Raw genomic sequence first — 15,681 nt, 5'->3', positions numbered from 1 at the left:
GCAGTTACTGATAAGAAAAGGTAAGCAGCTTTACATAGTTTTGAAGAACAAACTAGCAGTTCTATTTACAGAGGCCAAGGACAGTAGTTATTGTGAGGAGAATGGGGCAGCCACTTCAACTTATTTAAAAAACAATTTTGCATTTTATAAAATAGTTTTGCTCTGGTTCTGGCTCTAGGCCAGCACAATATCACACATGGGTATTTTAGTACATTTGGAAAACAGAAAAGTCTGAAAACAAATTCCAAATAGTGCATAATCTCAAAGCAATGCAGGTTTTCCAACAAGCAATGAATATGGTTAAAACAGTATTTGAATAGATTAATCTGGTTATAGTGTACACTATAGATTGAAGGAAGTAGGTGTTACCTAGTCTTTTCCAAAGCAGAGGTGTTGGTGCAACATAGAACATCTTGGAGCATGTCTTTAACAAAGCTAGAGGAACGGTTACCACTTGGGACTCAGTAGAAACACTATAAAAGTGGAAAAATGTTCTTCCAAATAGGTTGCTTGAAACATAACTCCTATGGTAAGAACATCTCTTCTATACTGTGTGTTCAAAGAACACAAACAAAATCCTGTATTCATCAATATATCTAAATTAAAAATAGGTATACTTTCCAACTCAACAATTTTAATTCTAAGAGTTTATCTTAGAGACATACTTACACAAATACCCAAGTTGTATGTACACAGATACTCATTGAACATTGTTTAATGGTAGGAAAATTGGAAACACTGTTAATATTTATCAAAAATGAGTGACAAAGTACAATGGGATACTCTACAAATATTTAAAATAAATACTATACAAATATTGCAAACAATGTACTGACATGGAACAATACAGAACAGCGTGATTAACATGATATGATCCAGTCATTCAACATACGCTTAATGAGCCTGGCACTGTGCTAGGCACTAAAGCTTCAGCAGTGATACAGAAAGACACAATCACTGCATGCATGAAGTTTACATTATGGAGATGGCACTGAAAAATTCATATCATAATAAAGCACTCTATCAATTTAATTACAAGCCCTATTCTTTCCTAGTGATTCATAAAATAATGATGTTAGTAACAATGTCATTTTAGGTTTTATGAGATATGTAGGACAAATGAATTAATTACAAATTATAATGAATAATAAAGAACAAAAAAAGAGAATGAGCCACAATGGTGAACAGTAGAAACAGTAAGTGTTGCTTTAGAAAAGGAAAGTCTCTCAGAGGAGGTCACAGGGAAAGTGAGTCCTAAAGAATTGGAAATGGCTGACCATAAGAATAGTTGAAAAATATTACAATGTTGTTTTTTTCCAAAACATTGGTGTATATTGTTTGTATAATTAAAAATAGAGCCAATCAATAAGTTATTAAAATAACCCCAAACATACTTTCTTATTTTGTATTCAGTATTAATTATCCTAAGTTGTATTAATAATGCCATTTATCCAATGTCATGGATAAATGTAAAGATCTTTTCAAATGTCAGATTGCTTGAGGTTCAGAATGTATTGCTCCAAGAGTTTCTGGAGAACTTTAAAAATCTTCTGCTTGTGTTTTTTTAAATATCAGATTTAGGCTACCCGGCAGTGTAATCTATCAATACTATTTGCTGTTTGTTGAAGCTGAGCAGTTTCTTATTCTTTCAATGTCTGACATGTAGGTGGGGTGGGGATGCACCTTCAGGGGTATAATCAAAGATTTATTCTAAATCCTTCGTAACTCCCAGAGGAGACTTAGTAAATTTGGAAAATAAGATTCATTGATTGTTTTTCTTTTGTTTTGTTTTTATTTTTCCTAAACAGTGAGGGGATGGTTGGGGCTTGGAAAGAAAAAAAAAAACAACCTTTTTATTTTAAATTATTGTATCTAAGCACTAAAAGGAATCCTTGAGGCTTGTTTTTACTACATTCCCAGTTTGACCCAGTTTGAAACTGTTCGTATAAAGTTTTCTACAAGAGAGTGAATTAGAGTAATTTTCAATGATCCCAAATGTGGCTTCAAAATGTTTCTAGTGAATTTAATTACTTGGTTTGGGAAGTAGTGCCACAAACTTTGAATTGTCTTTTGGGGTCAGTATATAGCATCCTTTTGGGGACACCAACTGTGGTGTGCATTATTCCATTGTCCCTCTCAGTGACTTTGGATTGTTGAGTGAATTGGTTTTGTGCTCTTGTCCAGCTGAATCTTTGTGGTGTATTGTTAAAATTCATTTTATTGCAGCAATCCAATCCATTGTTAGAACCAAATTTTTATCAACAGAGGACGGTGAAAGAGTGAGTAATAAAAACAAAAATGATTGAGTGTGATAATTTTAGAATTAGGTACTTAGGGTAATATTTGCATATACTAAGAAAGCCATTGTGTCTTTTATCTGTTTCTAGCCATCTGGGACCTTTCTCAATTCCACCTTTACCCTATCTTCAAAATTGTATGTGGGGATCAAGCTTCAACATATCTTTCCCTTAGTTAGTTACATTGAATAATGTGCTGGTAAATGATTAACAACTGGCTGGAGGGACAGTGTGACAAAGGCTGATTACAGCATTTGCTGGTTTCCATGATGTAAACACAGCTCACCATAGCTGATTTCAAGCTACCAATATAAAAGCCCTAAATACAGAGTTCGAAACCAATGTGCACAATCAGCTTTCAAAATAATTTTTTATTCTATTAAAGCATAATGCGAAGTGGCCCTGAAATTATCACTTGTATCAGTCCCAAATGACTTCTATCTCAGGTTCTGCCTCAAGGAATCAAATGTAAGAGAGCCTCTCAAACACATTTTCCTTTGTTGTTTCGATAACTGCTAAAAACTGTTAATATTTATTGAGCTCTTACTATAAACCAAACAATATACTAAGTGCTATTTGTATGCACATTATTTTACATAATCTTCACAGCAACCTATGGTACGATTATCATCATCATTTTATAGCTGAAAGGACTAAGGCTTAAAGAGGCAAACTAGTTTATCAAATTTCACATAGCTTTTAGATGCTATAGCTGGAATCCAAAAGCACAGTTCCGTCTGGTTTCAATGCTCTTGTGTTCTATGATAGTGTTCAGAAGGATTGTGGGCCTACATTTTCTTAGTTAAAGCTTCAATTCTTGCCTTTCCTTCATTATTTTGCAGACACTGATCCAGCCTGGGGCCTGTAAGTTGTTTCATTAGCTATCCAACGGAGCTTTCCAAGTTTTCTCTTCCGACACAATATGTAAGTCCTGCCCACATTCTTTGACCTCCCTAACTGTCCTGGCTGTCTCTCTCTTAGACAAGGCAAATACCATTATACTTTTTGTCACACAACAGACATCTGCTCACCAATGCCTTTTTAGAGATTTGGAAGCCAAGGGCACTTTGAAAATCAGCATTCAGCTACCAGGGATGCTGTGTACTAATGCTCACTAATGTCATGGTGTCTAAATATGCAAATTAGGAAGGCTAGAGTCCATCATACTCTCATTAGTTGGCCATAAGTTGCATTTTCTGCTTTATTGTCCACCAAAAAACCAACTGTATATAGATACTGCTTTTCCATCTAGTTGCATGACAGACCCTCTCTTCTCTCCCTCCTTTGCTCTTAGACCTATTTTACACTTACAAACAATTATTTTTAAAGACTTAACTTTTCAGTTCAAGAGTACATATGCAGGTTTATTATAATGATAAACCTGTGTCATGGGGGTTTGTTGTACAGATTATTTTGTCACCCAATTATTAAGCCTAGTGCCAATTTGTTATTTTTCTGAACCTCTTCTTCCTCCCACCTTCCACCCTTATTTAGGCCCCAGTGTCTGTTTTTCCCCTCCGTGTATCCACGTTGTTCTCATCATTTAGCTCCCACTTAGGAGAAGACACGTTATTTGTTTTTCTGTTCCTGCATTAGTTTGCTAAAGGTAATGGTTTCCAGTTCCATCCATGTTCTTACAAAAAACACAATCTTATTCTTTTTATAGCTTCATAGCATTCCATGGTACACCATTGATCGAGATTTATCTAGTCTACCAGTGATGGGCATTTAGGTTGATTCCATGTCTTTGCTATTGTGAATTGTATTTCAAGGAACATATGTGTGCATATCTCCTTATAATAGAATGATATATATTTCTTTGGGTATATACCTAGTAATCAGATTGCTGGGTCAAATGGTAGTTCTGATTTTTAGCTCTTTGAGGAATTGCCACACTGCTGTCCACAATGGTTGAACTAATTTGCCCTCAATTTTTTGACCAAGTGCTTGGCATTTCATCAAAAATAATCTTGTCATTGATGTTTTATCAAACGGTTTGACCTTAAAGAATGAATAACAACTATTTAGTTTAAGAACATGTCAATAAGCAACACATCCAGCCTTGTATATTTAATAGCATCTATAAAACATTTTCCCTTAAGAATCTGTTGCCGGGCGCAGTGGCTCAAGCCTGTAATCCCAGCACTTTGGGAGGCCAAGGCGGGTGGATCATGAGGTCAAGAGATCGAGACCATCCTGGTCAACATGGTGAAACCCTGTCTCTACTAAAAATACAAAACATTAGCTGGGCATGGTGGCGCGTGTCTGTAATCCCAGCTGCTCGGGATGCTGAGGCAGGAGAATTGCCTGAACTCAGGAGGCTGAGGTTGTGGTGAGCCGAGATCGCGCCATTGCACTCCAGCCTGGGTAACAAGAGTGAAACTCTGTCTCAAAAAAAAAAAAAAAAAAAATCTGTTGACCTTCCTGTAAGAAGATGTGCTCTAAGACATACAGGTTCTATTCATTCACATTTATTCAAGAAGATTGGCATCTAACTCATTTCACTAGCTGGCAAATTAGGTCCACAATTATTAGCAGCAGCAGTAAAGTTTCTAACTTTATCCACTTTATATTGTATTAAACACAGTAATTCAAGTCATCTTTTAAATATCAGAACATTATTTTTGCATACTTTTTTTGATATCATCAAGGAAAAAAATATCTGTAACACAATATTGATGTTATATTTAATATTAAGGATCAGACATCTCATGTACAAGCACCCCATCAATATATATACCTACTATGTACCCACAAAAATTAAAAAGAAAAAGAAAATAATATCAAACATCAACAAATATATAGGTAACAGGCCAATTCTGAAATATGGAACACTTAGCAATAAAATACATTTTAATGACTTAGTAATTACATTATTTTTTAGTTGTCAACTTTGGAAACAATGTCATGGGAATTTAACAACTTGCAATTCTTAATTTAATAATATATCTTGTGACAGTGGGATTCTTAAGAATCTATACTTCGATTTGATTAATTTCAGACCTTTAGTGGAGAAAATTTTTTAACTCCTGGAACAAATGTATTCTCCTTTGTCTAAGGGACAAAATACATATAAATACAAGCTTTACCAGGTAAAATGGAACCATAGCATCTTTCTATTGAATGAATTCTATCAGCATCTAAAAGTTATAAAAATTCAGCCTTGAATAGGAACACGTAATCAAACCATATTTGGAGTTTTGTGATTAATAAATTATAAAATTTGATGAAAAGCACAATGTTGTATATAAGGTATATCAATAATTTCAACTAGAACTTCCTGTGGAGAAAAATAACAGCTATAATTTCTTAATTAAGACAAATAACTTTAACAGAACCTGTGGCAGCTCTACAAATATTGCTTTATTTTATTGACTAAAATGCCTGCATTTTAGGGAACAAATATTATGAGACTCTCCAGTAGTAATACACTTTTAAAACACTTCAATGTCTCAATATTTTTAAATATTCTAAAACTGTGCAGCTCTCCAATCTTTTTCTGTCTGACATAGAACCTGCAGATGCACCAAAGACTGAACAGATGGTATGTGGGAGGAGTCTGAATATTGACAGGCTTCACAGAATAAAAAAGGATTTTTATGAGTCCACTACAAATTAGCTGAAAGGGCAATTAATTTTCATTTATCTCAAATTCTATGTAAATACAGTGTATTTCTATTTAATGTCATTTTCTTAGAGGTCCTTCCAAAACCAATTGGGAAAATGCAACATAGAGGTTCATACCTACATCAAAGCCTGAGCATTAAGTTACAACAACTTCTCTATCCAAAACTAGCCTTTTGAATGTTTTCACCATTTCATTATGCTGCATTGAAAGACCATGCATTTTCTTCTCGTTTTGTGATTGTCTGCCAAACTCCTTTAATTCCCAACTGCATACCAAGTTGTCTTTCTCAAGAATATCTAAAAAAGAAAACAGAATATATTAGAGAAGGTGACGTTTTCATATAAATAATGAGAGCAAGTTGTTATGTTTTCACCACAGCTGAAATCATGAGTCGTGTGTCTGGGAGCATGCAAAATGTTATGACTTTGATTTTGTATGGCTAACTTTATAGAGTCTATAATATAGACTCCTGGGGCATATCTGAATCACCTGAAGATGTCTTATGATACAGGTTCCTGAACCCCACTCTCAGGGATTCTATTTCATTAAGGCTAGGATTGAGCTGGGAAATGTGCATGTTTAAGATCCACATTTTGAGAAACACTAAGATGATATTCATAAAACACTTAACACTATTTCTCACCACACAACTCGTATTGTGGCCTACTCGTCAATATTGGCTTAAATGAAGCCTTCTCTATGAAGCTGCTTGTGAATCCCATTCCCCAGGCATAAAGCTGGGATCTCTAGTTTTGTGATAGTACAGAATGAGGGGCTAAAGGAAAAAATGGTGAGAGGGTGGGACTTAGGTGTTCATGAGTACACAGAGGAGAGTTGGATATTGGGATGAGATAACTTGGATACATCTGAATCATCTTATTCTGAAATTTTGTACCTGAGATTGTGCAATGAATTTAAGTTTGTAACAAGAGTTGAAATCAGAATCAACAAGTAGCAACAATATTTCTTCCTCTGATTCATTAAAGCAATAAAAGTTAGCCACATGGTTTTTATGCATAGGGGAAAAAAATTAGCAGCCATTTTATAAGAGTGTCGGAAGGAAGCAAAGTGGCTACCCTTTAGACCAGTTGTCAGTGTACAGTGAGAAAGGAGGCGATATCATTCAGTGAGGTGACCTAGAAAGAATACACATAGATAGTGAATAGGCAATTCTAACTAAAAATTTTTCACCTTGGAACTATAAAGGATTAATATAAGGGATGAAGTTGGAAATAGAGAAAATGTGTAAGAGAGGTGGGAGTTGGGAATTGATGAGGCATGAGTAGAGTGGAGGCCTACAAAAGTAAAGTCATTAAGTGATAGAAATGGGATTCAAACATACATCTATATTATTCCAAACAGCAGAGTATCAACATTTATATCACTGTTCTTACCCACAGTTAGTGGAAATAAGAGTCACTACATTTAAAAGTACAGTTTCTCAAGCACCACTCCTAGAAGTTCTTATTTAATAGATTTGACGTGGGGCCTGAGAGCCAACATTTTGCTAATCACACCAGGTGATTAGGTTGCAGGTGGCCCCTAGGATTGTTTTTCGGAAACACTAATATAGTTATTTCTTACTTCTTAAATATTGTATCTGCTATCTTGTTACCAACCATGGAATTTATAATTATAGACATCCCACTTAAGACATATATAATATACTGTGGTTCCACTGGTTCTTTCTGCTAAAGGAGGCTATTAATGTACTTGAAGGGTATCTGTCTTTGAAAAAGTAAACATCTTGTTTGTACTTCAAAGAATGACAATAATAAAATGAGGAGTTCAGACATTTAGAAAAAGATACACAAAATAGAAGGGATTCCACCTTGGCAAAGAGTTAAAGCTGAAAAATTGATTGAGGAATGTGAGTTGCCTAAATTGCTGCAAGTCTCAGTGACACCCATAGGATCAAAGTAAAGTGATGAAGAAAAATCTACCAAGCCAACAGAAAATAGAAAGCAAGAGTTGCTATCCTAATTTCAGACAAAATGGACTTTGAACTAACAATTATTTTTTAAAATTACAAAGGATGGCATTACATAATGACAAAGGGTTCCATTCAACAAGAGAACATTACTAAATATATATGCATCTAACACAGAAGCCCTCAGATTCATAAAATAATTTCATAGAGACATAGGAAGAGATTTAGATAACCGCACAATAATGGTGGGAGACTTCAACACTCCACTGACAGTACTAGACAGAATATTGAGGCAGAAATTTAAAGAAGATATTCTGGGTCTGAACTTAACATTTGACCAAATTAAACTAAGAGACATCTACAGAACTCTTGGCCCAAAAGGAACAAAATATACATTCTTCTCATCTGCACATGGCACATACTCTAAAATTGAACACATAATTGACCATAAAACAATTATCAGCAAATGCAAAAAAAGAAAACAACAAAAAAATAAAAATCCCAAATTTATACCAACCACACTCAGATGGAACAGCACAAAAAAACTAGAAATAAGTACTGAGAAAATTTGTAGTATGCGATAGAGAGAAATCCCTCCTCTATGTTTTTGAACAGTTTCAGTGGGATTTGTACCAGTTTTTCTTTCTGCACCTGATAAAATTTGGCTGTGAGCCTGTCTGGTCCTTGTCTTCTTCTTGTTTTGGAGCAAATTTTTATTACTGATTCAACCTCTGTACTCATTAATGGTCTGTTCATGATTTCTATTTCTTCCTAGTTCAATATTGGACAGTTGTATGTTTCCAGGAATTTATGAATCCCCTCTAGGTCTTTTAGTTTGTTAGCATAGAAATGCTCACTGTAATTTCTGATGGTCTCTATTTCTGTGGTACCAGTTGCAATATCTCCTTTTTTTCTGATTGTGCTTGCTAGAATCCTCTCTTTTTCTTGGTTATTTTAGCTATCCATTTTTTAATTTTGTTAAAGTTTTTTAAAGAAAAATTTCAGTTCATCGATCCTTTGTATTGCATTTTGGTCTCAATTTCATTTTGTACTGCTCTGATCTTTGCCACTTCTTCTCTTCTGCTAGCTTTGGTTTGGGTTGGTCTTTTTTTTTTTTTTCCTAGTTCCTTGAGGTGTAATATTAGGTTGTCAATTTGTGATCTATCTTTTTGATATAAACATTTAATTCTATAAGTTTCCCTCTTAACTTTGCTTTTGCTACATTCCAGAGGTTTTGGTATGTTGTGTCTTTGTTTTCATTTGTTTCAATAAATTTTTTAATTGATTCCTTAATTTTATCACAGACTCAAAAGTAATTCAGAAGCAGGTTCTTTAATTTCCAAATCTTTGCATAGTTTTGATACTTCCTCTTGAAATTTATTTCTACTTTTATTCCATTGCAGTCTGACAAAATACTTGATATGCTTTTGGCTTTTAAAAATTTAGTAAGACTTGTTTTGTGGTCTAACATTGGTCTGTTTTAGTGTACATTCTGTAAGTATCTTTTAGGTCCACTTGGTTTAAAATCCCATTTATATTCAAAGTTTATTTTTTGATTTTCTACCTCAGTGGTCTTTTAGTGCTGTCAGTGGGGTGCTGAAGTCTCCCACTGCTATTCTACTGCTGTTTATCTCTTTTTACTGAGCCAGTAGTATTTGTTTCATTAATCTGTTTGCCAGTGTTGGGTGCATCTATATTTAGGATTGTTATATCTTCTTGTTGAATTGAACCCCTTATCATTATGTAATAATCTTTTTCTTTTCCTTTCTTTTACATTGTTGATTTTAAGACTGTTTTACTTGATATAAGTGTAACTACTCCTGCTTGCTTTTGGTTTTTGTTGGTGTGGAATAGTTTGTCGCACCCCTTAACCTTGAGTCTGTAAATGTCTTTATTTGTTAGGTGGGTTTCTTGAAAGCAGTATTTGATTGGATCTTACTTTTAATCCATTCAGCCAATCTATATCTTTTAAGTGGAGCATTCGGTCAATTTATATTCTTAATTAATATTGATGTATGAGATTTTGTTCCTGTCATAACGTTAATTAACTATTTTCTTTGCAGTCTCAATTGTGTTATTGCATTCAAGAACTGTGAGTTTTATACTTTCATGTGTTTTATGATGGCAAGTATTGCCCTTTAGTTTCCATGTTTAGAACTCCTTTAAGCATGTCTTGTACTGGTATGATTTTCTTTAACATTTGCTTGTCTGAGAAAGATGTTATTTCTTCTTTATTTATGAAGCTTAGTTGAGCAGGATACAAACTAAATTTGGCTGGCTGTTATTTTTTTTAAGAAGACTGAAAATAGAACCCCAATATCTTTGTGCTTATAAGGTTTCTGCTGAGAAGTCTGCTGCTACTCTGATAGTATTTCTATTAGTTTATTAGATGCTTCTCTCTCACTACTTCTAGAATTTTTCCTCATCTGTCTTTGGTTAGTTTGATGACTGTATGACTCAGTAAAGTTAGTCTTGCACTGTATCTACCAAGATTTCTTTGAGCTTCTCTTATGTGTATATCTAAATCTCTAGCATGACAAGGGAAGTTTTCCTCAATTATTCCCTCAAATAGATTTCTTAAACTTTTGACTTTTCTTTTCTTCTCCCTCAGGAATACCTTGGAATCATAGATTTCAGCACCTTACATAATCTCATATTTCTTGAAAGCTTGGTTCATTTTACAAGAACTTCTCTTTATTTTTGTCTGGATGAATTAATTTGGAACACCTGTCTTCAAGTTCTTTCTTCAGCTTGCTCTAGTCTGTTGTTAAATCTATTACCTGTATTTTATAATTCCTTCAATAAATTATTTTCCAGAAGTTGTGTCTGGGATTTTATTAAATTGTGGTGTTTTTTGTGAATTTTTCATTCATTCATATCCTGAATTGATTTTCAGTTTTTATGTCAGTTTTCAACTTGCCTTTGGACCTCATTGAGCTTCCTTACAATTCATACTTTCAATTCTATATCTGACACTTCAGAATTTTCATTTTGATTATGACTCATTGCTAGAGACCTAGTTTAATCCTTTGGGATGTCATTACATCCTGTTTTTTTTTTCATACTGTCAGAATTATTATGCTGGTTCCTTCTCATTTGGAGAGACTGTCACTTCTTATTTCTTATTTATTTATTTTTGAGACAGATCTGGCTCTGTCACCCAGCCTGGAATGCAGTGGTGTGATCTCAGCTCACTGCAGCCTCCACATCCCATGTTCAAGTAATTCTTCTGCCTCCATCTCCCAAGTAGCTGGGACTACAGGCGTGCACCACCATGCTCTGCTAATTTTCGTGTTTGTAGTAGAGATGAGGTTTCATGATGTTGGCCAGGCTGGTCTCAAACTTCTGATCTCAAATGATAGGCCCACCTCAGCCTCCCAAATGCTGGGATTACAGGTGTAAGTCACCGTGCTCGGCCACTTCTTGTTTTTGAATTTACTTTTGTTTGGGTATGACATTTTTTCTACTTTGTGGGTGTGACTGTAATGTATATTGAGTAGGGTTGTTTGCTTTTGATTCTGGGTGTTTTCAGGGGAACAAAGCTCTGTCTAAATTCCTTGGTTGTAGATAGCCTTAATGTTGTGTTTCTTCTTCTTCTTCTTCTTCTTTTTTTTTAATATTGATTGCAGTAGTGGTGTACTCAGCATTTGAGTGTGTCCAAGCCTCCTGCAGAGATATGAAGTCAGAGGTCCTACATGCTACATACTTAAATCAGCAGATTTTATATTGGATTGTGCTGTTTGACCTCCAGGCTAGTAGGTGACACTTGAAGGTAAGAGCCTTCTGGCAGAAGCAGATGGGTATTTGCTTCATCTTTGAGAACATATGTGGCTGAAGCAATGTGAGTGATTTAGTGATGTGGAGACATAAGAGTTGAGATTCTCTGTGCCCGGCAGACTCCCACAACAAGTGCACACTGAGTGTGGCACTTACTAATGCACAAAGGAGAATGAGCAATCCTGCATGAGATCTCCACCAAAATGACTTTGAGGTAGAATCACTTTTTTTAGCCCAGAGCATGCAACTTCACGGATAGGTTATTTTATTTTATTTTATTTTCTGCTGCAGGAACGCTGCCACTCTATGTAAAGAAGAGAAGGGGTTTTACCTTTTGTACAAGAGTATACCACTAGTGGGGGCATGAACACCCAAAGTAGATCTGGTATGGACATCCATAGGCACACCCATGCCATGCTTCCATGGGAGCAGCCATGGCTGTGTTCATAGCAGTCAGTAGTTTGAAGGAGATTCTCCCTATCAACTACTGTGCCCAAGGACTGATGCTGCTTGGATGCTGAGGAAGAACCACACTGCTTCCCCATGGAAGGATGGCACCTGTGTCTCTGCTGGATGGTGCACAGTCAACTACAGCCCACAAGCAGGGAGCTATTTAGCCCAGGAGAGCATGCATTCTCATTATCCTTGTTCCCAGGCACACTCCCTTATTGCACTGCACTCTCCTTTTCCCAAGGAGCAGCATACCCTGAGCGCCAAATGACTGGGAATCCTGCAGCTTCTTTGGTCTAGACAGCCCTATGTGGCTGCAGCAATCTGAGTGATTTAGTGATGTGTAGACATAAGAGTTGAGATTATCTGTGCAGGGCAGACTCCCACAACAAGTGCACACTGAGTATTGCACTTACTACTGAATCTCAGGTCTCAAAGGAGAATGAGCAACCCTGCATGAGCTGGCAGCACAGTGCAGTGATCTCACAAAATTCCCAAATTGCCGCCCACACCAATACTTGGGTTCATGATGGGAAAGGAGCTCTCTCCAACACTTCAGAAATCGGTAGTCTGCTGCAGGAATGAGGGGAAGCAAAAACAGCCCTATCTACCCTTTCCTGGAACCCCAAGTCCTCCAGGCTTGATCTCTGCCAAATTTTGCTCCCTTCTCTTTTTGGTGTCCTAGCTTCTTCCTGTGAGTTCTTTGATAGGCTCTGGCACTCTCTACCTATATTTGAGTTATGATTCTTCATCTATAACTTTGGTTCTTCTTTCTGAGGAAAGTGGCATCCAACATCTCTAATCAGCTGTCTTGAAGAGCCTTAAAGTTTTTGATGCAGATTTAAAGGACTACCTTAACAATCCATCACCATAGACATGCAAACAAACTCACATTCAGTTGATAATTATTACTCTATAGAAATCACAGTGGCACTGAAATAATCTGTGTAATTGATAAAAGACAGACATCATGACGAGTATAAATAAAATTGTTGTATAAAGCAGTATTAAGAGCATAAGAAGCTGAAAGAGCAAAATAATTTCAGTAAAACTTTACTGAGTAGATCTTGTGTGTGAGTCTGTTTTAATGCTGCTATAAAAATACTTACCAAGGCTGGGTAATTTACAAAGAAAATGTGTTTTATTGACTCACAGTTCCATATGGCTGGGGAGGCCTAGGAAACTTACAATCATGCTGGAAGGCAAAGGGAAAACACCTTGTTCACAAGGCAACAGGAGAGAGAGAGAGCACGTGAAGGAGGAACTATCAAACACTATAACACCATCAAATTTTGTGAGAACTCACTCACTATCATAAGAACAGCATGGGTGAAACGGCTCCCACGATCCAATCGCCTCACTCCGTTACATGTGAGGATTACAGGTCCCTCCCTTGACATGGGGGGATTACAATTTGAGCTGAGATTTGGGTGGGGACATGAGCCAAATGATATAATCTTGAATGCACTTGTTGGAAGTGGAAAGTATTCAAGCAAGGCTGAAAATTACCTGTCAGAAATGACTTTTAAAATTCTCCTTGGGGTTATCAGTCTGGTATATATATATATGACTTTATATATTTATTTATTTGTTTACTTTTTTATTGTGGTAAAATATGTGTAACATCAATTTTATGATTTTTACAATTATTAAATGTGCAGTTTGGTAGCATTGATTATATTAACATTGTTGTGCTACCATTATCATCATCTACCACGGGAGCTTATTTCATCTTCTGCAACTGAAATTCAGTACCCGTTAAACAATAACTCCCCATACACCCACATTTTACTCCAATCTCTGGAATCTGCTATTTTACTTTGGCTCTATGAATTTAACTATTCTATGTACTTCATATAAGTGGGATTATACAGTATTTATCTTTTTGTGACTGGCTTATTTCACTTAGCATAATTTCTTCAAAGTTCTTCCACATTGTAGCATGTATCAGGATTTTCTTCTTTTATAAGACTGAATAATATTCCATTGTATTGTCTTTTGTTTTTGTGTGTTTGTATGTTTAACTTTTATTTTAAATTTGGTGCTACATGCAGTCATGTTACATAGGTAAACATGTGTCCTGGATGTTTGTCGTACAGATATCTCATCACTCAGATATTAAGCCTCATACTCATTAGTTATCTTTTCTGATCTTCTCCATCCCTCCACCCTCCAACTTTCAGTAGACTCCTGTGCCTGTTGTTTCCTTCCATGTGTCCTTGTGTTCTCATTATTTAGCTCCCACTTATAAAAAAGAATGTGCAGAATTTTGTTTTCTGTCCCTTCATTAGTTTGCTAGGAATAATGGCTTCCAGCTCCATCCATGTTCCTGCAATGGGCATAATTTCATTCTTTTTATGGCTGCATAGTATTCCATGGTGTATATGTACCATATTTACTTTATCCAGTCTTCCACTGATGGACATTTAGATTGATTCCATGTCTCTGCTAATGTGAATAATACCGCAATGAATAATACTGCATGCATGTGTCTTCCTAATAGCATGATTTATATTCTCTGGGTACACACCTAGTAATGATAGCACTGAGTCAAATGATATTTCTGTCTTTAGACATTCAATGAATGACCACACTGTCCTTCACAATGATTGAACCAATGTACTTTCCCAGCAACAGTGTATAAGCATTCCTTTTTCTTGACAACCTCATCAGCATGTTATTTTTGACTTTTTAATAATAGTCATTCTTACTAGTGTGAAATGGTATCTCATTGTGGTTTTGATTTGCATTTCTGTAATAATCAATGATGTTGAGATTTCTGTCATATGACATGGATGACTTGGCAGTATTTCTTCATGCTGCTGAAGTCCTTCTCCGGCTGCTTCTTGCCATCCTCATCCTGCCATTTCTTGCAGTACTTGGTGAAGGCCTTCTTCTTAGATTTATGCCAGTTCTTATAGAAATGCCTTTTGCACTCATCGCTGATGTGCTCAGCGAAGACAGTCTTGAAGGTCTGGAGGCCTCGAGGGGTTTCCACGTAACCCACAATGCCCACAACCACCATGGGTGGCGTCTCCACAATGGTCACAGCCTCCACCACCTCCTTCTTGTTCACCTTGGATCCTGGCCTATCGACCTCCCGCATGATATGGGTCATGCCAGCCTTGTATACCAGGAAGGCTGTGAGGTGAACCGGCTTGGAAGGGTCATCCTTGGGGAAGCTCTTCACCTTCCCATGATGCCTGCTGCTGCACTTCCGAGGCAGGAAGCCGAGGGACCCATGTCTGGGAGCGGAGAACTTCCTGTAAGACATCACGCCATCAAATCTAGCTGGTAGACCCTATACAACAATCTTGCATGTTCTTCACATGTACCCCAAAACCTAAAATGCAATTAAAAAATTTTTTTTCCTGTTTCTGTGTCCCAATTGGTATTGCCTAGGTTGTCTTTTAGGGTTCTTATAGTTTTGGGTTTTACATTGAAGTGTTTGATCCATCATGTGTTGATATTTGGGTATGGTATAAGAAAGGAGTCCAGTTTCATTCTTTTGCATATGGCTAGCCAGTTATCCCAGCACCATTTACTGGATGGGGAGTCCTTTCCCCACTGTCTGTTTTTGTCAACTTTGTCAAAGATCA

General features: G+C 36.3%; 1 protein-coding gene across 1 annotated transcript; it reads right to left on the bottom strand.

Annotated features, from left to right (window-relative positions):
* Nucleotides 1-14,873: 14,873 nt before the first annotated feature.
* Nucleotides 14,874-15,377, bottom strand: LOC108298040 (60S ribosomal protein L3-like; the record flags this gene model as incomplete). The annotated part of the gene is made up of 1 exon (XM_037735650.1): nt 14,874-15,377. A coding segment is annotated over exon 1 (483 nt), but the record flags the coding sequence as incomplete, so codon positions are not given.
* Between the last annotated feature and the right edge of the window lie 304 nt (nt 15,378-15,681).

This window comes from Cebus imitator, unplaced genomic scaffold (assembly GCF_001604975.1).
Source record: "Cebus imitator isolate Cc_AM_T3 unplaced genomic scaffold, Cebus_imitator-1.0 Scaffold873, whole genome shotgun sequence".
Taxonomy (NCBI): Eukaryota; Metazoa; Chordata; class Mammalia; order Primates; family Cebidae; genus Cebus; species Cebus imitator.
Note: the sequence above shows the minus strand (reverse complement) of the source record. Positions and strands in the feature narration are given on the sequence as shown.